Source organism: Amblyraja radiata, chromosome 26, assembly GCF_010909765.2.
Source record: "Amblyraja radiata isolate CabotCenter1 chromosome 26, sAmbRad1.1.pri, whole genome shotgun sequence".
Lineage (NCBI taxonomy): Eukaryota > Metazoa > Chordata > Chondrichthyes > Rajiformes > Rajidae > Amblyraja > Amblyraja radiata.
Window position 1 is genome coordinate 21,893,815 of NC_045981.1, and position 25,109 is coordinate 21,918,923.

The following is a 25,109-nucleotide window of genomic DNA, read 5'->3' on the forward strand; positions in this document are numbered from 1 at the left end:
ACCTTGTCAAAAGCCTTCTGAAGGCCAGATATAACACATCCATTGGTTCTCCCTTATCCACTCTACTAGTTACATCCTCAAAAAACTCTATAAGATTTGTCAGACATGATTTACCTTTCGTAAATCCATGCTGACTTTGTCCAATGAATTCACCACTTTCCAAATGTGCTGCTATCCCATCTTTAATAACTGATTCTAGCAGTTTCCTCACTACTGACGTTAGACTAACTGGTCTGTAATTCCCCGTTTTCTCTCTCCCTCCCTTTTTAAAAAGTGGGGTTACATTAGCTACCCTCCAATCCTCAGGAACTACTCCAGAATCTAAAGAGTTTTGAAAAATTATCACTAATGCATCCACTATTTCTGGAGCTACTTCCTTAAGTACTCTGGGATGCAGCCTACAGTGCATTCAGAAAGTATTCAGGCCCCTTCACTTTTTCCACATTTTGTTACGTTACAGCCTTATTCTAAAATTGATTAAATTCTTTTTTTTTTATCAGCAATCTACACACAATAGCCCACGTTAAAAAAGGGGAAACAGGTGTCTAGAAATTTTTGCAAAATAATTAAAAATAAATAACTGAAATATCACATTTACATAAGTATTCAGACCCTTTACTCAGTACTTTATTGAGGTACCTTTGGCAGTGATTTCAACCTCAAGTCTTCTTGGGTATCACACTACATGCTTGGCACACCTGTATTTGGGTAATTTATCCCATTCTTCTCTGCAGATCCTCTCAAGCTCTGTCAGGTTGGATGGGGAGTGTCGATGCACAGCTATTTTCAGATCCCTCCAGAGATGTTCGATCGGGTTCAAGTCCGGGCTCTGGCCGGGCCACTTACGGACATTCACAGACTTGTCACAAAGCCACTTGGCATTCAGGCCAAAGAGTTCAATCTTGGTTTCATCAGGCCAGGGAATCTTGTCTAGGTGCCTTTTGGCAAACTCCAAGCGGGCTGTCATGTGCCTTTAAATGAGGAGTGGCTTCTGTCTGACCACTCTACAATAAAGGCCTGATTGGTGGAGTGCTGCAGATATAGTTGTCCTTCTGGAAGTTTCTCCCATCTCCACAGAGGAACTCTGGAGCTCTGTCAGAGTGACCATCGGGTTCTTGGTCACCTCCCTGAATATGTTAGTAAGTCTCTATCCTAAGGCCCTTCTCCCCCGATTGCTCAGTTTGGCCAGGCTCTATGAAGAGTTTTCAATTCAATTCAATTCAATTCAATTCAACTTTATTGTCATTGCACAGATACAAGTATGGGTACAACGAAATGCAGTTTAGCGTCAGTCCGTAGTAATAGTGCAATATAGAAATAAAAATACAGAATAAGCAAACAATGTGGACGGAGAGACTGGAGAAATCTATCGGCGGGACTCCGAGTTCAGCAATGTGATAGTGTTGTTGTAGAAGCTGTTCCTCATCCTACTAGTACGAGACCTGAGGCTCCTGTACCGCCTACCTGATGGGAGGAGGGTAAACAGTCCATGGTTAGGGTGGGAGGGGTCTTTGATGATCTTCCCGGCCCGTCTCAGACACCGTTTTCGGTGGAGGGCATCCATGGCAGGGAGCGGGGCACCGATGATGTACTGTGCGGTTTTCACCACCTGTTGTAGTGCCTTCCTGTCCGCTACAGTGCAACTGCTGTACCATACCGTGAAGCAGGTGGTCAGGATGCTCTCGATGGTACACCGGTAGAAGTTGGTCAGGATCTGGGGGGACAGGTGAGCTTTCTTGAGTCTCCTCAGGAAGTAAAGGCACTGCTGCGCCTTTTTGATCAGCTTGGAGGTGTTGAGGGACCAGGACAGATCCTCCGAGATGTGTACCCCGAGGAATTTGTAGTTGGAGACGCGCTCCACCTCAGTCCCGTTTATATGGATGGGGGTATGTCTGCCCCCTCTGACCTTCCTGAAGTCAACAATAATTTCCTTCGTCTTCTTGGAGTTGAGGACGAGGTTATTGTTGGCACACCAGGCTGTCAGGTGCTGGACCTCCTCTCTGTAGGCTGACTCGTCGTTGTCACTGATCAGTCCTACCACCGTGGTGTCGTCGGCAAATTTAATGATGGCGTTGGAGCCATTCTTAGGGATGCACTCATGGGGGAAGAGGGAGTAGAGGAGAGGGCTGAGCACACAGCCCTGTGGCACGCTGGTGTTCAGTGTTATAGTGGAGGAGGTGAGGTTGTTGACCCTAACAGACTGTGGTCTGTTGGTGAGGAAATCCAGTGTCCAATTGCGGAGGGAGGTGGAGATGCCAAGTCCGCTGAGTTTGGTGATCAAGCTAGCAGGGATGACAATGTTAAAGGCAGAGCTGAAATCAATGAACAGCAACCTGATGTAGGTGTTATTGCTGTCCAGGTGGGTCAGGGCAGAGTGTAGAGCCGCCGATATGGCGTCCTCTGTAGACCTGTTGGTCCGGTAGGCAAACTGATGGGGGTCCAGTGTGGGGGGGAGGCTGGCTTTGAGGTGAGCCAAGATCAGCCGCTCAAAGCACTTTGCAATTACAGGGGTGAGTGCCACTGGGCGGAAGTCGTTGAGACTCCCTGTAGCTGATTGTTTGGGCACTGGCACAATGGTTGATGTCTTGAGGCAAGTGGGGACAACACCCTGGGCCAGTGACAGATTGAAAATGTCAGTGAAGACCAGGGATAGTTGTCCAGTACATGCCCTGAGCACCCGCCCGGGGATGCCATCGGGGCCGGCAGCTTTGTGCTCATTCACCTTGCTCAGTGCATCTTGTACAGCAGAGGTGGAGAGACTGAGGGGTTGTTCATTCGAGGGTGGAGCAACTTTGATGGCTGGAGTTTTGTTGTCCCGGTCAAAGCGAGCATAGAAATGGTTTAGCTCGTCAGGAAGGGAGGCGTTGTCTGGGGGGGTGGGGGGGGTGTTAACTTTATGGTAATCGGCAATGGATTTGATTCCTTGCCACATGCGCCTGGGGTCGGAGTTGTTTTGGAAATGCTCCTCGATCCGCCATTTGTGATTGAGTTTAGCATTCCTAATTCCCTTTTTCAGATTGGCCCTGGATGAGCTGTATCCCTCAGCGTTGCCAGATCTGAAAGCGGCATCGCGAGCCTTCAGCAGGAGTCTGACCTCCCTGCTCATCCACGGCTTCTGGTTAGAGAAGGTCTTTATCAAGTCAAGTCAAGTCAAGTTTATTTGTCACATACACATACGAGATGTGCAGTGAAATGAAAGTGGCAATGCTCGCGGACTTTTGTGCAAAAGCCAAACAACCAAACAACCAAACAAACTATAAACACAATCATAACACACATATTCTTTTACATAATAAATAATGGAAGGAAAAACGTTCAGTAGAGTTAGTCCCTGGTGAGATAGGCGTTTACAGTCCGAATGGCCTCTGGGAAGAAACTCCTTCTCAACCTCTCCATTCTCACCGCATGGCAACGGAGGCGTTTGCCTGACCGTAGCAGCTGGAACAGTCCGTTGCAGGGGTGGAAGGGGTCTCTCATGATATTGTTGGCTCTGGAGTTGCACCTCCTGATGTATAGTTCCTGCAGGGGGGCAAGTGAAGTTCCCATAGTGCGTTCGGCTGAACGCACTACTCTCTGCAGAGCCTTCTTGTCCTTGGCAGAGCAATTCCCAAACCAGATGGTAATGTTCCCGGACAAGATGCTTTCCACCGCCGCTGCGTAGAAGCACTGGAGGATCCTCGGAGACACTCTGAATTTCCTCAATTGCCTGAGGTGGTAAAGGCGCTTCCTTGCCTTACTCACGAGTGCTGAGGCGTGTGATGCCCATGTCATATCCTCGGAGATGTGGACTCCCAGATATTTAAAACAGTTCACCCTATCCACAGGATCCCCATTTATCCTCAATGGAGTGTACGTCCTCGGATGACGTCCTCATAAAGTCCATGATCAGCTCCTTCGTTTTTTTGATGTTCATGAGGAGGCTGTTATCCTGGCACCAGAGTGCTAGACCAGCCACCTGTCGTTGTCTGAGTGTCATCAGCAAATCTCTTTGTGGGTAGTGACGTTGTCAGTGCAGAATTTTATATAGTCCAAAACGGTTGAGGTGTATGAGTTGATGTCCACTTGGGAGTTAAAGGTGGCCTGAGTGGCAAATAGACTGTTTGCTGAAACTGTTCCTGTAAAACAGAGACAGCCCCCTCAGGCCAAACCTTCACTGTCCTCAGGGTAGGTTTCACACGTCTGATCAGAGGTGTGTATTTGGGGAGCAGGAACAGAGAGAGGTGGCCAGACTGTCCAAGGTGGGGGAGGGGGAGGGTTTTGTAGGCTTCAGTAATATTAGTATATACTAAGTCCAGAATATTGTTTCCTCTGGTTGGGCAGGAGACATGCTGGTGGAATCTGGGGAGTACAGTTTTAAGGTTGGAGTGGTTAAAATCACCCGCAACAATAAATGCCCCCTCTGGGTGAGCAGTTAGTTGTTTGCTGATAGCAGCTTGCAGCTCTTCCATTGCTAGCCTGGCATTAGCGTCCGGGGGGACATAGACTGCAGTGATAACAATCGACGTAAATTCCCTGGGCAGCTAGAAGGGCCTGCACTTTATCATCAGGTATTCCAGGTCAGCAGAGCAGTGACTACCAATCCTAACAACGTCCGTACACCATGGGTTGTTCACATAAATGCACAGTCCGCCGCCCTTGGCCTTACCGGAGTCCTCCGCTGTTCTGTCGGCCCTGAAGACAGTGCGCCCCTCCAGCCCGATGGCGTTGTCCGGGATGTTGTCGTTGAGTCATGTTTCGGTGAAGACCATGGCGTTGCAGTCGGCGATCCGTCTGTGTGTGGTGATCCGCAGCCGTAGTTCATCGATTTTACTCACCAGGGACCGGACATTCGCGAGGAAAATGCTGGACAGAGCTGGCTGGTGCGGGTTTGATTTCAGCCTAGCTCGATAGCCTCCCCGCTTCCCACGTCTTTGTTTGCGGTCCCTGCGCCGCCTCCGGGCACTTCCTGTCGGGGGAGCTGGCTCGCTAGACCACGGTGTCCTGGCGATCTCCAGCGGCAGTTGAAAGTCGCTTCTGGGGCTTGTTGTGTAGAGATGGCCGAGCTCCAGTAGCTCCTGACGGCCGTACAGAGTCTTCGCTCGAGTGCTCCGGGCGAAAACTAAGGTAATTATTAACAGAAAAAAAACTAAACTAAATTGCAAAAACTACGGAGACGCAGAGCCTCGCGTTGTGCACGCGACGCCATCTTGATCAAGAGTCCTGGTGGTTTCAAAGTTCTATTTAAGAATGACGGAGGCCACTGTGCTCTTCGGGACCTGCAATGCTCCAAAAAATGTTTCCCCCAGATCTGTGTCTCAACACAACCCTGTCTCGGAGGTCTACAGACAATTCCTTTGTCTTCATGGCTTGTTTTTTGCTCTGACATGCACTGTCAACTGTGGGACCTTATATAGACAGGCGTGTGCCTTTCCAAATCATGTACAATCAATTTAATTTACCACTTGTAGACTCCTATCAAGTTGTAGAAACATCTCAAGGATAATCAATGGAAACACGATGCACCAAAGCTCAATTTTGAGAGTCACAGCAAAGGGTCTGAATACTTACGTAAATATGATATTTCAGTTATTTATTTTTAATTATTTTGCAATAATTACTAAACACCTGTTTTCGCTTTTATATTATGAGGTATTGTGTGTAGATTGATGATAAAAAAAAATGACTGTAACCAATTTTAGAATAAGGCTGTAATGTAACAAAATGTGGAAAAAGTGAAGGGGTCTGAATACTTTCTCAATGCACTGTATCTGGCCCTGGGGATTTATCGGCCTTTAATCCATTCAATTTACCTAACACCACTTCCCGGCTAACCTGGATTTCACTCAGTTCCTCCATCTCATTTGACCCGCGGTCCCCTGCTATTTCCGGCAGATTATTTATGTCTTCCTTAGTGAAGACGGAACCAAAGTAGTTATTCAATTGGTCCGCCATGTCCTTGTTCCCCATGATCAATTTACCTGTTTCTGACTGCAAGGGACCTACATTTGTTTTAACTAATCTCTTTCTCTTCACATATCTATAAAAACTTTTGCAGTCAGTTTTTATGTTCCCTGCCAGTTTTCTTTCATAATCTATTTTCCCTTTCCTAAATAAGCCCTTTCTCTTCCTCTGCTGGTCTCTGAAACAGCAGAAACTGTATGCAAGAGGCAATAGATCAGATCAAACATCTGCAGTTGAGCCGCAAGCAGTTGTGAATGGTGGTGGACAATTAAACAACCGCAGGTGGAGACTCGATGAACACCCCCCTGTTCAATGTGATGTGGGGAGAAAGGTCGTGATGCAACTCCAATCTGGGGCAAATCAGATTTGTTATTTGCCAGCCCATCCACTAACTTAAATAATTACTACTCCACCACTTGCACACTGTGTCTACATTGTTTACCATCTATACAATGCCATCTGTCGAGTAACACATATGATTTATATAATAGAACATAGAACATCAAACAGTGCAGCAAAGGAATGGGTCCCTTGGCCCACAGTGTTTGTACCGAAAATGATGCCAAGTTAAACTGACCTCATCTGCCTGTATATCATCCATATCCAAGATGCAATACTAGATATGTATCCCTTTAAGAACTGTACTATGTGGCTATCGGTTCTCCATGCATATATTGTTTTATTGTGACTATTGAACTGAATTGACTGATTGCATATCTGGGAGTAGGCTCACAGAAAAGAAGCATGCTGTCTCTGCTTGCAAGTTATTTTGTGAGTTTAACTTACTAGCGCTCCTCCATTACTAGAAAATGATACTAATACGACACCTGAGTCATCGATATTACTTTCATGACACTTGACAATTCCCAACCTGAAATATCTTGAAAACCATGCGGGGACACCGTCACTTACTCTTCCTTCACCGTACACGTGTTTGACTTCAAAATGTATTTTACTTCTTTGTCATTGGTGAACAGAATCCCACGGCTCAATTTTGAACAACAGTGTAGGGTTACCTTTCTCACAAGAAGCAAGAAAGTGTGGGCTTTGTCATCAATGTCCACATCCAATGAATGCTTTTTAACCTTCTGTATTTGGGATATGCCAAGGTGAATGAGATGTTTTTGAATTGTGGTCACTGTCTTGGCATAGGAAAAGTGATTGCCATTGTTTCCATAGGAGGTCCCCGCAAACATCAATGTAATAATGATTGGTTACTATGCGGTAAGAATTTTGGATGTGCCATAAACATTTAAGAGGGATATTTCTTCCTGTCTGAAGAAGGGCCTCGACCCGAAAGTCACCTATTCCTTCTCTCTAGAGATGCTGCCTGTCCCACCGACTTACTCCAGCATTTTGTGTCTATCTTCTTCTTCAAGAATATACCTTAGGAGATTTTATCTTGATGTAAGGCTACATAGCATCTTGTTGAAAGATGAACAGTCATAGGTGATTGTATAAAAACAAAATCCACAACCAAGACCTGAGAAGCTTCACAATGAGTGTAGATGTTTGAAACTAAGTAGTGCATTATAATGACCAAATCGGTATCTCCCTTCAGCCATCAGGCTATTAAACACTACAACCTCCAAATATTGAATTGAATTGATAATTTATTGTCACATATGACATGTCTCAGTGAAATCCTTTGCTTGCATGCCCAAGGTATGCAAATAGTCGCCCAGGGCGCTTACAAAGTTACAAATTCCCCTCCCCTCGCCATGTCCCCCTTTGTTCTTCCCCCCCTCCCCCCTCCCTCACGGCAGCCCCCCCCCCACGTAGCGGCGTCTTCGCTTCCGCGTGTCTGTCCTTGTCCGTCGTTCGGCGCCATCATCGTCGGCTGCACCAGCCTCTCCACTAACACTGTCGGGTCCTTACCGGACGTTTCGGTGATGCTGACCCAGACCCCAGGCGTGGGCTCCACAGAACCGTGAGGCTCTACCTCTGACCTGTGAAAGCCTGGGCCGCGAGACTCCGGCCTCGGCTTTTCAGCAGTACCTCCGTATAGCTCTGAAGTAATTAGATGGTTTTGTCATTTAGCACTATTATTGGTGTTTGTGGGTTTTATGTGTGTGTATGTATGTATGCATGTGTGTATATATATATGTATGTATGTATGTAGACTGAACTTTCATTTATTACCCTGTTTACAGAGTACTATGTTTATATATTCTGTTGTGTGCTGCAAGTAAGAATTTCATTGTTCTGTCTGGGACAAATGACAATAAAACACTCTTGACTACTGATTGAGACTGGATCCTTCCCTCATTAAAAAATCCCATGGTATGTGCTTGTGTAAAACTACAGAAGAAAATTACACCGCAGTTTCAAAACATATTAGAGCATTCCTGTTGTTTCGCAGTTACTTATACAACTTTCTTGTTCCAGATTTTTGCTTAACAAATTTAAATTAGCCAAATTCTGTGGTGAAGTTTGAACATGGTCATTAGTTCAGTAACATAGCCACTATGCTCCCATAGCCAAAGCCATAAACATAAATACAGGTAATTAGTCCTAATATCAGTAAATCAACAACATCTTACTCCCTACTCCTTTTCTATTTGCCTGACGTATGTTTGTAGTGATGGAAAAGTTTGTAGTCTGACTTTTCCCTTCTGGAGCCACACACTCTAAGAGAACTTGCATTTATAGCGCTTTTAATATTTTAAAACTACCCATTACATTTTATAGGGTTCGTTGTTGGAAACATAATTAGTCACTGCGCCAGAGTTCGTAATCAACATGGTTTTGTGAAAGATAAAGCCCCTCAGTAGGTTTGACCAAATTATTGCTGTGTATAAAGAGGAGTTGGTGGATGTATTAAATTTCCAAAGGCACTTGATGAGGTACCACACAAAGATTATGGTGGATGTGACCTTATTTTTTCCCCCAATTTCTATAAATGACTTGGATGAAGACATTGATCTTATGGTTGTTAAATTTGTTGATGATTCAAATGTATATAGGAAAGTATGTTGTGAAGAGGATGTAAGAAAGCAACAAAAAGATATACATAGATTAATTGAGTGAGTAAAGATCTGGCAAGTGCTGTATAATGTGGGAAATAGTAACATTTTCCATTTTGGCTGGGACAATGAAAATCCATGCAAATTATATCACTGGTAAGAATTTGCAGAGTTCTGAGTTGCAAAATGGGATCCCAGTGTAGGTTCCTAAAGACTAGCATGTAGGTAGTGTAAGCTGTTAGAAAAGTTAACAGAATGTTATAGTTTATTGCTAGGAAGATAGGTAGGGGACCTATACATATTTGGTGGTGCAGAATTGCTGCCTCACAGCACCAGAAACCCAGGTTTAATCCTGACTACGGGTGCTGTCTGTACGGAGTTTGTACATACTCCCTGTGACCGCATGGGCTTTCTCCGAGATCTTCGGTTTCCTCGTGTCCCTATTGTGTATAGGATAGTGTTAGTGTACGGGGAATCGCTGGCCGGCGTGGACTCGGTGCCGAAGGGCCGGTTTCTGCGCTGTATCTCTAAACAAAACTAAACTAAACTATTCAGATGCACAAGATAAGAGTCCATCTGAAGTCCCATATACAGTATTGTTCTTTTTATTTAAAGAAGTAGTGCATTGGAAACAGTTTAGAGAAGATTTAGTCAAGTTTATTGTCATATGCACGTACTGTGAGGCACAGGTACAATGAAAAGCTTCCTTGCAGCAACATCACAGGCACATACTGTAGACTCAAGCAACACACAAAACATAAAGTGTACACAAATTCTACAAGACAGTGAAAAGAAAAAGGCTGGGAGAAAAAAACAAGACCTCAGTTCAAAAATGCACATTTGGAATACCAGACTAATACCAGCTATGAGCAGGTTGTTGTTGAAGAAAGGTTGTCAGTTTAATCTTGTATCTGGTGGAGTTTTGCAGAGTGAAAGGAAAACTTGATTGAAACAAATGAGGTTCTGAGGGGCTTTATAAGGTGGTTATTGAGACAGTGTTTTCTCTAATGGGAGAATGTAGAACTTTAGATTATCATTTTTAAACAATGGTGTCGTTTAGAGATATAGTGTGGAAACAGGCTCTTCTGCCCAGCATGTCCGCTCCGACCAACAACCACCCGTGCACTAGTTCTATCCTATGCATTCGGGACAATTTACAGAAGTCAATTAACCTACAACCTGCACGTCTTTGGAATGTGGGAAGAAACCAGAGCACCCAGAGAAAACCCATGCGGTAGCAGAGAGAACGTACAAACTCCTTATAGACAGCATCCATAGTCAGGTTCAATCCCATGTCTCTGGCGCTGTGTCGCAATTAAGACAGCAATGAGGTGAACATTTTCTTTCAGAATCATTGAGCCTTTGCCGAGATGCCAGAGGAGATGATAGATGAGAGATGATAGATTTCAAGAGAGACTTAGATTTAGCTCATAAGGCTAAAGGAATCAAGTGATATGGAGAAAAATCAGGAACGGGGTACTGATTTTAAATGTTGAGCTATGATCATATTGAATGCTCGAAGGGCCGAATGGCCTATTCCTGCACCTATTTTTCTGTGTTCTATAGGCAGGTACAATGACAACATTTAAAAGACACTTGCACAGGTACAGGAATTGGTACGGTTTGGAGGGATATGGGACAGGCACTCCTAGTGCAACTAGCTCGGTGATACAATTTAATCGGCATGGATACGTTAGGCTCGAAGGGCCATGTTGTTGGGCCACACTGGTTGGGCTGTTTCCGTGCTGCTTAATTCTACGGCCCCATCACTATCCTCATTAAAGTATCAAGGAGGCAGAGTTCAATTCATATTTTTACGGTCAAGTTAAATGGATGCGTGATAAGTGAAGGGTTAAAAGTTACCAACATTAGACAGGAATACAGAGTGGTTACAATCTAATCAGCCATCATAATGATGCACCTTAAGGAGCTGAGTGGCCAACTGTAGCTCCTAATTTGTGTGATTGCCTGTAAGGGGAGGTGGCTGAAGGATTAGTTGGAGATTTGTCTTAAGGAGCTTCCAACAGTAAGATCAAGCGGTTTTGAGAGAGAGTTCTAGAGCCTGGAGCTCTGGCATTGTAAACACGACTGTGGTTAAATACAATCCCATGCAGGACAGAACAGTTCCCTTCCTCTCGGTTTAACATTATTAAACAGAAGGTTGGAACAAAGCGATTTTGTCGTTGATGGGAAGCATTTGGCCCGTTGGCATCATATTGCGGAATGAGTGTGGGGGGAAACGCTCGTTAAGGCGGGGTATATGGACACCTTATCAAAGTTAATAGCAGGGCCTGCGAGCCAAGAGCTGCAGAACTAAAACTGAACTGAACAGTTCAGCCCAACATCCTGCAAGATTTACAGCATGTGCAGTGAAGGAGAGGACAAGTCTTCTAGCCATGGGAGTGGAAGGTGTTTGGCCTACATTCTGGTTTACAGTGAGTTTGGCCCAGGTTTCATGTGGCTTTGGCCCAGGCTCTGGCTTCCTGTGAATTTGTTCCTGGATATGGTTCTCAGGGGCTGTGCACAAGATCAGGTTCACAGTGGGTTTGACACAGGCATCGTCTCTCAGTGAGTTTGGCCTAAGCTCTCAGTAGGTTTTGGCCTGAGCTCTGTCCCTGGAGTGTTGGCCCAGGTTCTGGCTCGTGGTGGGTTGTGTGCAGGATCTATAACCCTGCATCACCCTGCATCTGAGTTAGGCCCAGAGTCCTGCTCTCGCTGGGCTTGGCCTGTGACCTGACTTCCTATGGGTTTTTCCAGGATCTGATTCTCAGTGTGTTGACAGGGGTCTGGGCTTTGACTTTGCGAGCAAATTTTAACCCTTACACAGCCAGTGGTGCACATGTTTAAAGTTATGTAGGTTAAGTCATATGATGGGAGACTTTAGTGAAGTCGACTAGGGGACACATTTGTTGTACATACCACATATCAAGAATTTCTTGCTGCAAGAGTTAGAACAAGCACCCTTGTTCAAAGGTCTTGCAGCTTTTGCAGCCTGTAGTTGTGATTGCAAATAGAACTTATCAGAACTCAGCTGCAACACACCTTAGAGTGTTCTTACCTTGGGGCTTCCTGATGACGGTAATAAATATGGCAAAAGAAGAGAGCAAGTAAATCTTGGCATTGAGCCCAGTAAGGGCAAATGGTCCCATTGCATCTGAACAAAGGGGAGATCACAGGGAGACTGCAAGCACATCCATTTGCTTGCACGGCAACAGCACAGTAACAAATTATAAAGTGAGACTAAGGCTAAGAATACAGTGCTAATTTGTAAATAATTACGTCCATGGAGACGTTTGAGGGCGGCAACACTCTGACCGACAGGGGAAGAAGGAAATTGGCATTTCAAACACAAGTAGACTTCATCAGCAGCCTGGGGTGTGTAATAAGCCGAATGAATTAGTTACATCCTGTGTGGAGAAGAGAGAGAGATAGCGCGAGAGAGAGCGCAAGAGAGAGAGAGCGCGAGAGAGAGAGAGAGAAATGCTTCTCATGCCCGATAATTTACTTGAGGTGGAGGGCAGTGCTACAATTGCACAGACGATAAATATTGCAGTGAGGTAATGTTAGGAAGCAATATTACTCACGGAAAGCAGCTCCAAAGTCTATTGCACACTCAATAATTTAATAACTTGACAGTAGCACAGATATCTTGTTTTGCAGAGATGGCTATAAGCTGGAAAAATGCTTCAACATGCAACCATTTGAGACAGTGGAGGGCAATAAATTAGGCACATGAAATTAAAAGGTGGCAGAAACTGTGAGTGATTACAATCTTACACTCAGAGACTGAGGAAGGTGCAGCAGCAACATTGAGTTTCTAGATGAACACTTAGAGATGGGCTCATGTATTGTCTGCAAAATGAAAGGGTCTAATTCAAGATGCTTGCCACAAAAATCATTATATTTGACTGAGATTTGTGATTTGTGATTTCCAGGGAGTTGGAAGCCAAGAATGATAAGGAATCCCGTCCTGTCTAAGCCATAAATAAGCCATAGCCTAACTTCAAGGGACAACTCTTAAGGCTTAGATCCAGATACAAAGGCATCACAAAGTGCAACAAGATCAGCAACGCTACTAGAAATGCTCAAGAATGCAGTGTCTGTGACAAGAGAAAGCAGCCAATGCTTTCTGTCAGGCAGGGACCCTTCCACAGCCATCATTAAATTGAGCTACCATTATAAATTAGACAAGTGTTATTCCCCAGATAACTCTTCTTTTAAATTGCCTAGGCATTACTCCAATCAGAAGAAAAGATGCATAGCAATCGTTTCTAAAACAAAACAAAATATAATAGAGGGGGAAGTAGCATAGAACATTTCTAGGTTCTTATATATCTTCCTGCTTCCAATCAGGCAACATGGAGACCTACACTTGAAGTTAAAATAAGTTTACTTTAACTTCATGCTGCATCATCAATTGGCTAACTTTAAAAAAATGCTATAAGAATTTTATATTATTTGTTTTAATAGGGAGAGTTTTAATTGCACCCATGTCTTTTGCATACAGTTCGGCTTTCTAACATTTTACTTAGACCAGAGGAGCAAATGAAAGAAAAGTGTCACTAAATGAGAGAGCTAGCATCATCAACCCAAGTAGGAGGCTCAGTAATGGGACCTTAGTTTAGAGATACAGCGCGGAATCAGGCCCTTTGGCCCACCTAGTCTGCGCCGACCAGCGATCACTGCACACTAACACTACCCCATACACCAGAGACAATTACAATTACATCAAGCCAATTAACCTACAAACCTGTAGATCTTTGGAGTGTGGGAGGAAACCAGAGACCCTGGAGAAAACCCACCAGGTAATGGGAAGAACGTGCAAACTCCATACAGACAAGCGCCCATAGTCAGGATTGAACACGGGTCTCTGGCGCTGTAAGGCAGCAACTCCTCCCACAGGTTTGTAGGTTAATTGGCTTTGGTAGAAATGGCAGATTGTCACTAGTGTGTAGGATAGTGTTAATGTACAGGGATCGCTGGTCGGTGTGGACTAGGTGGGCTGAAGGGCCTGTTTCTGCACTAAAGTAAACACACTAAATATCTTAGTTATCAAGCTCCCTTCAAATATATGCATAGAGATTCATCTGCACAATTCTAATTTCATCCTGTCTGTAAGTTTAATTTAGCTTATTATTGTCATAGAAACATAGAAAATAGGTGCAGGAGTAGACCATTTGGCCCTTCGAGCCAGCACCGTCATTCAATATGATCATGGCTGATCATCTAAAATCAGTACCCTGTTCCTGCTTTTTACCCCATATCCCTTGATTCCGTTAGCCCTAAGAGCTAAATCTAACTCTCTTTTGAAAACATCCAGTGAATTGGCCTCCACTGCCTTCTGTGGCAGAGAATTCCACAGATTCGCAACTCTCTGGGTGAACAATGAAAAGCTTACCTCGGTTCATGTGACAATAATAAATGAAATTAACCTTTCAGACTGGATGAAGTTATAATTGTGCAGATGAATCTCTTTGCATATATTTGAAGGGAACTTGCTAACTAAGTTAATGTGCCATAAGACAAAAGACTTATTATTACTCTGACCAACTTAGAAAGTGGCATATTGTTTACCGATGAGAATGCCTAATAGCAGCATATCGCACCTCAAGCATTGCTTCTTGCAGTTAGACCTTATTTAATAGCTCGTGTTCTCAAAGTCAAATCCCGATGGAAATCCTGGAAGATCTGTGAAATCCTCTAATTTCCTGATATGTTAACCTACTGGGTTCTTACTTCTGTTGTTTGTCTGCAACAGTAAAAGTACATCTTTTGCTACTTCCTTTGGCTTAGCCGCTGTCTTGTGGCAGTGTCTGAGCCGATCAGTCTGCTAAATTATCTGTTTCTTTCCATGACCCACTCACTAGTTTAGTTGGCTCCATGCAAATGTGTGTCAGGAGATCCCTGTCCGACCCTCACCCTTCCGGGTAATAGGTTCAAATCATTCATGATTGCTTGAATCTGATAATCTGATAAAAGTCGCATTGACGTTGGAACGCAAGAAAGCTGAAGCCCCCCTGGCCACTCAGACCTGCCTCACCTTGACCATGACTGACCTGTCCTGGGCCTCAGCTCCTCTTTGTTTCCAGTGTCCCAAAGCTGTTAATTTCCCAGTCTTTCCAAAATGTATCTGCCCCTCTGCTGATATCTCCAGTGGTCTAGCTTCCACAACCCTCTGGGGTAGATAATTCCAAAAATTCACTGCACTCTGCAAGGAGAAATATCTTTGCACCCCAGTTTTAAATGTTCTTACCCCTTTTTCTTGTAACAATATTTCCTCATTCAAGATTCTCTCAGGAGAGGAAACTCCTTCACACCCACCCCATCATGTGTCCTCAGGATCTTACATGTTTTAGTCAGCTCATCCCTCATTCTTCCAAATGCCAAAGAACATCGATCCAACATTTTATAAGCGAGAGACACAAGAGAACGTTGACACTGGAATCTGAAGCAAAGAAACTGGTGGAGAAACTCAGCAGGAAAGGCATCTTCAGTAGAGGCAGACGAATATTAGAACATAGAACATAGAACAGCACAGCAAAGGAACAAGCTCTTCAGCCCACCATGTCTGTGCTGAACACGATGCCAAGACCGACCTATATTTCCCTGAACATAACCCATATCGCTCATTCCCTGCAAATCTATATGCCTATCTAAAAGTTTCCTGGATTCCCCTATCATATCTGCCTCCACCACCTCCACTGGCAGTGCCTTATAAGCATTCAGCACCTTTTGTGTAAAACACTTGCCCTGCACATCTTTTTTACACTTTGCTCCACTTACCTTAAAGCTGTGCCCTCTAGTATTTGATATTTCCATCCTGGGAAAAAAGGTCTGACTGTCTATCCTATTTATGCCTCCCATAATTTTATATACTTCTATTAGGTCACCCTGCAACCTCTGGCGTTTCAGAAAAAACAGTTCAAGTCCAACCTCACCATACAGTTAATACCCCATAATCCAGACATCAATGTGGTAATCTCTTCTGCACCCTCTCCAAAGCCTTCACATCTTTACTGTGATGGGATGACTGGAAATGCACACTATACTGCACAAACAGCTGAACCAAAGAACTATGAAGCTGCATCATGACTTCTGTATAAGATGGGCATCCTGGTGCAGTCTCAGCCTAAAAGGCAGACCATCCCTCTGTCTCCACAGATGGTGCCTGACCTATTGACTTCCTCCATCAGTTTGTTTTTCATCAACATTTTTAGGCATTCATGATAGGATAACCCTCATCTCCCAGAAATTAGCATAGTGGACCTCTTCTGACATTCTGTATTAAGTTTAGAGATTAGAGATACAGCCAGGCCCACCGAATCCACACCGACCATCGGTCACCCGTTCACACTAGTTCTATGTTATCCCACTTTCTCATCCACACCCTACATAACAGAGACAATTTACAGAGGCCAATTACCCTAGAAACTCACGTCTTTGGAATGTGGGTAGAAACGTACGTGGTCACGGTGAACGTGCAAACTCTACACAGACAGAATCTGAGATCAGGCTCGAATCTGGGTTTTTGGCGCTGTGCGGCAGCAGCTCTACCAGCTGTGCCACCATGTTGCTAGGATATCCATTCTTACCTCAGCACTTGCAAAAGACATCTGTACCTTGCTTCCATTCACATTACTATTATTTGATGACACGACAAACTGGCGATGCTGGAATTTTCAGCAGAACACAAAGTATTGAAGGAACCCAACGGGTTGGGCAGCATCTGTGGAGTGAATAGACGACGACATTTTGGATTGGGCCCTTTCTGACAATGTTTGAAGAAGGGTTCCGACGCAAAACATAATTTGTCTATTCCTTCAGCAGATGCAGCCTGATTTGCTGAGTTCCTCCAGCACTTTGTATTTTGCTCATTAATTGACGCTGGGCTTCTCAGACCCAAACTCCCTCCCTCTCCATGGTGTGGGATCAGCAAACATGCTTGTTAGAACAGGATAGAGATACTTTGGACTACTTTGCTGTTGCAAGGTGTATCCAAAAAGGCACCTACGATTCAGCAGAGACTCACCATATTTGCATTGGCAATCAAGGATGCAGCAACTGAGCTTGGGTTAGAGTGGGAAATGCTTCCATTTTTTGAAAGCTTTGAAAAAAATGAGACAACAAGAAGTGGTAGCAAGCTCCTGTAATGTGGACTTTACTGGAACTGTGAGAAAACAGCATGACTCACAAAAAACAATCACGGAAATATAATTTATAGAAAGGGGAAAAAAAGCAACAAGGCTGGCTTTCTTCTACAGGGCAGGAGGACATGGGAACTGCAAGCACAAGTGAAGTTATGAAAGCTTTCCCCTGCCACACATAAAATAGATTCACTGTTTTCCATTCATTTATATCTCAGGTAGTAACATGGGAGGAAGTAAATTAGTTTATTGAAAAATAAAGTAAAACAAAGCAAGCAGTTAAGCTCTTATAATGTCAGGATGCTGCTATTACAACAAAGCAGGAACTGTAATGACACAAAGGTAGTGTTAATCCACAATACAGTGAGGCTCATGGGAGCCAAACATTGCTTCCTAAAAAGGACAATATTTTCCGTGGTACAGTGAATGAGTGCTAAAGAGAAACTAAAGAGGTATCAGCCCTGATGTTACTCAATTTTGTGACTTTGCTGTTAATAGAGATATATATATATATATTTATACATATGTATATATTAAAAAATCAACAACCATTGCTCAGGACCACTGCAAGCAAAAAATAAAGTCAATCTGCATCGCAAGATGGACATTGTCCTTTTAAGGTGTGATGAGGATTTGAGTAAATATTGAGTGAAAAAGTCCACAGTTTTTCTTGGCGTTTTCAAGATTTGTGAAGCAGCAGATGCAGAAATGCAGGCAGCTCCTGCGGATTATAGATGGATGTGCTACATCATCGACTTGACATGCGGACTTGGTTTGTTGGGAACCCGATGGCTTCCCCTGCTTCTGCCGTCATTCGTTTTGTCATCGTGGACTCTGCCCGGTGGCCCACATCCCACCTCCCCTGGCCTCATGTCACTCCCAGCCAAAGTTCTGGCCAGTCATTTGATAGAAATGCCTGTTGAAAGGGCGGTAGAAGTCTCGCAGTTTCTCGACCACTCCCGGGTCGATGTTGGGATGGATCCTGCCTTTTGTTTTGCCCAGGCAGTGAGGTTTGCCATTGCCCTGTGGCTTCTTCAGGCAAGGGAAACCCTTGGTCTCGTTGAAGAAGAAGTGGTCATCTGTTATGAGCCTCTGCAGGCCCAGGAAGTCTTGGACTTTGCCCAGCTCTCCAGCTGGGTCAGTGATCAGTTTTTCCCCACTGACAAAGTGCATCTGGGATAAGGGGAAATACTGCAGCCAGTTCTCCAAGTGCTGGGCATAGATCCCAATCCATAATGGGCTCCACGACGCATCAACCAGGCCTGTAGTCCTGTTTTTGAAAGTGAGAGTTTCAAAGCCAGGGATGTCCGCAGCTTTCGAGATGATCTGGGTGTAGTCTGAGATGGCTCTCGTCACGGGGTCCCGCACGACCACAATCAGTTTGGTGTCTTTGGACATGGCGTGAATGCGAGCTGGTGCCTCTGCTGTCACAAAGTACCTGGGCGTCTTCTCCATCACGATCTGACCATCAAGCGCTTTGGGCATCAGATTCCTGCAACAGATCACAAACACAAGATTGTTATGGATTAAGAGTCTTCCCAAGTCAATGCCAAGCAAGTAATTCACGGAAACCTTCAGTGTAATAACTATTTTCAGGAGTGATTCCTCCCTGTTGGGCTCCCAAATCATAATGGGATGATGCAACTGCAAGCAAGATTTTTCATTGTGCCTGTATCCCTCCGTACTTGTGCGCATGACAATAAACTTGACTCGGCTTGGCTTTCCTTGACTCAAACCCTACAGCAGTCCGGACCACGTTACATAATTTAACACATAATTAATACCAGTACTCTGATAAGACTCGAGCTGCTAATGGAGTTATTCCCAGCAGAAGGAGGAAGTTGGAAACCAAAACAGAAACTGCTGGAGTTTGGAAGTGTGATGACCAAGGTGGATAACTTGCCAGGTTCTGGGGGATTCTCAATGATCGAAGATATTGATCTTACCTTCTTCTATCCTGAGCACATTCAGAATGTTCTGTTTACATTTCAACACAAAAACATTGGATAAACTATTGCCAAAAATGTATCATTTGGCAGGGTGATTGGGGAATGGGTGACTTGGCACAGAGGTCTACGAATTTGACAAAGTAAAGGGCCTGTCTCACTTACGTGATTTTTTTCGGCGACTTGCCAGCACCCATCATAGGCGCAGCAGGTCGGCGAAAATTTTCAAAATGGTGAAAATCCTGCAGCGACCAGAAAAAGGTACGACTCGTTGGGCGACTACTCACGACCAAACAGGCGTCACCTCGCTGAAGCAGCCAAGGTCGCTCCCACACGGCACGTTTTGGAGCTTTGCTGTCACTGAGATGGTTCATGGGCACAGGGATACACATTACAACCCTTACATCTTGTCGTGCTCCCTGGATCACAGTGTCAATCAGTGCCCACTGCTCTCCCACCATCACTATTCGTCTGATGGTCCTGATTACACAATCCTCCTGATTCGGATGGTCTAGAGTCATAGACTCATACAGCCTTCAGCTCAACTTGCCCGCACTGACCAACGTGCCCCATCTACACTAGTCGATCCTCCGATCACTCAATGGTACCACCACTCTCCGATGACCAATTGACAACATCAGACTCCCCGATTTATACTTCCAGAAAGTGCCCACTCTCCCTAATGGTCAACTGAACCCTACTTCAACCGGACCCTCCGCTGCTGACCTCCCCACATCCCAAGCCCTTGAACAGGCTCCTGACGTTTGACCATTGGCACCTACACCACCTGCCAAACCCACAATCTTTACCACCAGGAAGGATAAGGGTATTAGGCCCATGTGGCTGTCACCACCTGCAAGTTCCCTTTCAAGTTGCACACTATCCTGGCTTAGCTATATGTCTGAAGAAGGGTTTCGGCTCGAAACGTTGCCTATTTCTTTCGCTCCATGCTGCTGCACCCGCTGAGTTTCTCCAGCACTTTTGTCTACCCTGGCTTAGATATATGTCCCAGATGCTTCATTGCCACTGGGTCTAAATCCTTGAACTTCCTCTACACCAACACTGTGAGAGCATCTTCACCATGGGGGCAGTTGGGGATGGGAAACATATGCTGGCCTTGATCCTGAAAAATGAATGGTTATAAAACGGTCTCACCACCTAGCACATGCCAGTCAGATGCAGGGAGCTGTGGAGGGGTTGATTCACTAACGAAGTAGCATCCAAGAACATGGGCCTGGAGCCTTGCTCATTTCTGCAGCAGAGTGTCCATGAATATTGCAAAGGGTGCTCCCACTCAATAACATTCAAGAACCCTGTTTATCCCATTGATGCACTATTGGAGATGTGCCCCTTTTATAATGTACTGCATCTCTGAGGTCCCTATTCCGTCACTGGTTCCCGGATAACATTAATGGCCAGTGAAGATTAGACTGCATGTCCTAAATGTCGCAATGTACATTTTCATTTTTTAGTTTAGAGAAACAGCACGGAAACAGGCCCTTCAGCCCACTGAATCCACGTCAACCTTCATCACCCATTCGCTTTGGTTCTCATCCACACCCTACAAATCACAGGAATTTAGAGGCCGATTAACCTTCAACCCACATGTCTTTGGGATGTGGGAGGAAACTGGAGGATCCAGAGCAAACCCACATGGTCATAGGGAGAATGTGCAAATTCCACACAATTGGCACCGGAAGTCAGGATGGAATCCACGTCTCTGGTGCTGTGAGGCAGCTGGTCTACCAGCTGAGCTGATGTGCTACTTTTCCTAAGGATTGGCCTACTGGATAGTTTCCTCTTATTATTAAATCAGTTCATATGAAGTCTTGTGTGTTTTCAGTGGTTAATTCAAATAGAGGAATGTGGCTCAGTCATTAGTCTGAGAATTGGAGCCCTCTCCCTGACAATATTCAAGTCTTGCTGGAGAAATTTAGTGCAACGGCTGACAATTTAGTGCGAGACTGAGGGGGACTGGCACTGTTGATGGGACTGTCTTTGGGGCATTATGCAAAGAAGAGCCACGTGGCTCAGTCTCTACTGCCAGACCATAGTCTGCATATTCACTGACCATGGTGTGCTTTTCAATGCCCTTAAGGTCTTGTGGTAAAACGTCTTATACATAATTAAACAAGGAGGCTCACATCATTAGATTTCTGATTTGTAGAGCTTGCATTCAAGGCTCCACATTGCAGTTGGAACAACACACTGCAGATACCAGAAAGTTAAAGCACCAATAGAAAATGTTGGTACTCAACAGCTCCCTTAGGCCAACTTCTCCATTGATATGTCTCTTTCGGCTAACAACTTGAATATGCCGAACTGTAACATGTCAGATAACCAAGCTTCTACTGTATATTACTGCTCTTCCCAAGTTTCAAAATGGCCCTGCAGATAATACGGCTATCTCAGCCTCCAGACATACAGGATACGGGTAAATCCTGACCTCTGATGCTGTGTGCGCAGAATTTGCACATTCATTCTGTGTTGTGTGACAAAGGAGCCGGAGAAAGGGAAGTTTGTGGCCAGACCTTTGGCTGTAGTAGTAATTGATCATCCCGCACCATCCCTTCTGTAGGCTTCTCCAACCAATACGGCCCTGAGGCTGTAAAAAATGCGCTTGAATTGTTAGACACAAAATTCTGGAGAAACTCAGACCGGGTCAGGCAACATCGGTGGAGAAAATGTATAGGTGACGTTTCGGGTCGGGACCCTTCTTCAAACTGATTGGGGCCAGCCACATTTGACCTCAGGCAAAGAGGTTCCCTGTTAGGAAAATTGTTGGTAAGAGATCAGACCAAGATGGATACACCGTTACAAACTATGGAACTGGTTAATGAACTTTTAGTGGAGGAAGAGGGGGGAAGGGGTGGGAAGAGGAACAGGAGGGGTGTGGGAGATGTTTGTAGAAGTTACCTAAACCTGGAGAATTCAATGCTCATACAGCTAGTTTGGAAACTACTCCAGCATTTTGTCACTATCTTTTGTATAAACCAGCAACTGCAGTTCTCTTTTAACACTATGTTCTATGTTCTATGTCTATGTTAACACGTATTGCTCTTGAATTGATGTTGAGGAGGACATGTCAGTATTATGAATGCAATATATTTTTGGAAATGAAAAGGAGGACTGGTGTTCAAAATGGAAGCTGTGCCTGAGGAAGTCGCTGGGCACCGGTGAACGGAGCTGAAAGGCTGTTTGCGGATACATTCCAAGCACCAAATCTCCACCTGGGCCCATTGGCTGAGCAGGCAGTGATGATACTGCTCCAAGTCTGGTGCCCAGGCACCAGGTCCAGCATCCTCTCGATCCTCTCAGCTTCAACACTCCGCTCTTCTTCCCACACACAACATATGGTTGGAATAAATTACAGAAGATACAGCCAATAATTCTGCTCACCAGATGCTCGGTACGGTGCGCCTGAAGAATATTAACATCAACCTACAAGCAATGATAAGTTACCAATGTCAAATCAATCTTTTACTTAACTGGAAACAATTATGCAAATAATCAAGGCCTGAATCCTAAATGGAAGGCTGGTCACTCTGTAAACATGGCAAGAGCTCTTCACTCCCCTAGGTCTCTTACTTCTGTGCAGAATGCTTTCACTAAACAAGTTAATTGATTCTCTCTTTGGATGGCGAATTTCCTTAATAATTTTTCCCAGTGTAGTCAGGCTGCCGTCCTCCATCATTATTCAGTATTTAGTGCTGTCCTTTGAATTCAACGCCTCAGGGACTTTGAATGAGTACAAAGTGCAGCCTTTGATCGCACGACAAGTGGCCATACCTTGTTCAAGGTTCACGTCTCAGACCAGTGCACAGAAGAAGATACAGCCAATATTTTTCAGCCCAAAGGGTGGCGAATCTGTGTTGCACAGCACACAGATGAACAATGGCCACCAGTTCAAAGGTTATTTTCAAGTCAACATCCCAGTCAATTAAACTGGCATGCTTGAATTCACCAACATTACCATGAGTATGACCATAGGACACAGGAGCAGAATGATGCCACTCGGCCCATTGAGTCTTCTCAGCCATTCAATCATGGCTGATATATTTTTTCCTCTCAACCATATTCCCCTGCCTTCTCCCAGTATTCTTCACATCATTACTAATCTAGAACCTTTTACCTATCATTCTCTGCTTTAAAAATACCCAATGACTTGGCCTCCACAGCCATCAATGGCAATGAATTCCACAGATTCACCACCCTTTGGCTAAAGAAATTCCTTCTCATATCCATTCTAATTGCAGTTGTGTGCAAAATATCATAGGTGTGGCATGGGAGATCGGTTTGATTTCATGGGTCTGACATGGGGTCCTGACCTGACATTCGTTTGTCCATTTCTCTCCACAAATGCTGTTTGACCTTCTGAGTTTCTCTAGTACTTGTGTTTTGATCAACATTCCGGCATCTGCAGTTCCTTGTGTTGCTGTGTAAAGTCATTGCATAACAGTTATATCCAGGTGAACGAGACATCAACCAGGTGATGAAGGGAGCAAGTATTTAAGATAGTGGATGGGATACAGATCAAGAAAGCTGCTTTTTTTCTACACAATTGTGCGGTTGACGTTTTATCCAGGTGCGGAGTGTATCCAGCAGTGATGGAAATGGGTTTTAGGAACTAGGGGTACGCTAAGGTCCGTGACGCTGAGGTTGGGAAGGAAGGGGGGGCGGGGACATTGTTTTAATGTACGGTCATACCCATGTAGGAGTACAAGAATGCATAACTTGTTTATTGTGTTTTTGTAATACAGTTTATTGTGCATTATATGTCATAGCTGCTTTCTTGCATCTCTCTCTCTCTCTTTCTCTCTCTGTTGCCTGCAGCCATCGTCTGCTTCGGTGAGGAAAGTAGGGCGGTGATTGGCCACAACGCCCCTCGGAGACTGTATCTGATTGGCCGCCGAGTGACCAGCGCATGTGATTGGACACAATGCCCTTGGAGACAGCGGCTGATTGGACGGGAGGACACCGATTTGTTAATTGGACGGGAATTTTAAGGGAAGCTGGTCGGTGATTGGACGCAACCCCCTTAGAGACAGCGGTTGATTGGGCGCCAAATAATCGGGCACAAAAAATTGACAAACAGGAAAACAATAAATTCGGAATTCCGATTTAAATCGGAAGAATGTCATGCCTGATCTGCAGCAAAGATACTAGTATCTTTGATCTGCAGTTCCGTCCTATTGAAGAAGAACCCTGGCCCGAAACAACTCCTAATCCATTCCCTCCACAGATGCTGCCTAGCCCGCTGAGTTCCTCCAGCACTCTGTGTTTTTTATTTAACTCTGAAATTGAAGATAAAGCTGGAGTAACTCAACAGGACAGGCAGCGATTCTGGAGAAAAGACCCTTCTTCAGACTGAACTGAACTCTCGTCGGGGAGAGTACTTGTGATTGTCTGATGAAGGGTCTCGACCCGAAACGCCACCCACTCCCCAGAGCCGCCACCTGGCCCGCTGAGCCATCCCAGCCCCCCGTGTCCACCTTCAACTCCAGAGCCAAACACAGAGTGCTGGAGGAACTCAGCGGGCCAGGCGGCATCCGTGAAGGGAATGGACCAGGAGCCCCCACGGGCCAGGGCTCCCCCCAACAGGAAGGAACCGCAGATGCAACCATCCCCGCAAAACAGCAAATTATTCCGGGAATGCCGAGGCGAGAGGGTGAGAGAGAGGGAGCGAGAGAGCGAGGGAGAGACGAGATGGGGAGCAGGAGAGAGAGCATGCAAGAGAGAGAAGGAGGGAGGGAGAGAGGGAAAGACAGAGAGACACAGCGAGAGAAGGAGTGAGAACGAGGGATGGAGGGAGAGCGAGAGGGGAGAGAAGATAGAGAGGAGAGAGAGAGAGAGAGAGAGAGCGAGAGAATAATAAAGTAACGTGGGTGAATGACTTATCCTGCACACCAGAAGAAGCCCTCAATGACAGTGAGTTTCAAGAAATTCTCCCGTGAATTTTATTCAAAGGAGACGCGGCATCATTAATACTTGGTCAAAACACAATTACATTTACAGAGGAATGTGGATCGATGTATTTATGACACATTGTATAACTACGTGTTAACTACCGGCTGTTAACAAGTGCTAACAGTGGTAGTTAACAAATCGTTTTT

The 25,109-nt window shown here is 45.0% G+C and overlaps 1 protein-coding gene across 1 annotated transcript in view; it reads right to left on the reverse strand.

Moving 5' to 3' along the window:
* Window positions 1-17,047: 17,047 nt before the first annotated feature.
* The window catches only part of LOC116988053 (heparan sulfate glucosamine 3-O-sulfotransferase 6-like), a 131,318-nt gene continuing 123,256 nt past the window's right edge, over window positions 17,048-25,109 (reverse strand). The window contains exon 2 of the mRNA XM_033044485.1: window positions 17,048-18,542. Within this exon, the coding sequence (XP_032900376.1) occupies window positions 17,924-18,542 (619 nt within the window). The 3' untranslated portion in view covers window positions 17,048-17,923. The remainder of the gene's footprint in view (window positions 18,543-25,109) is intronic.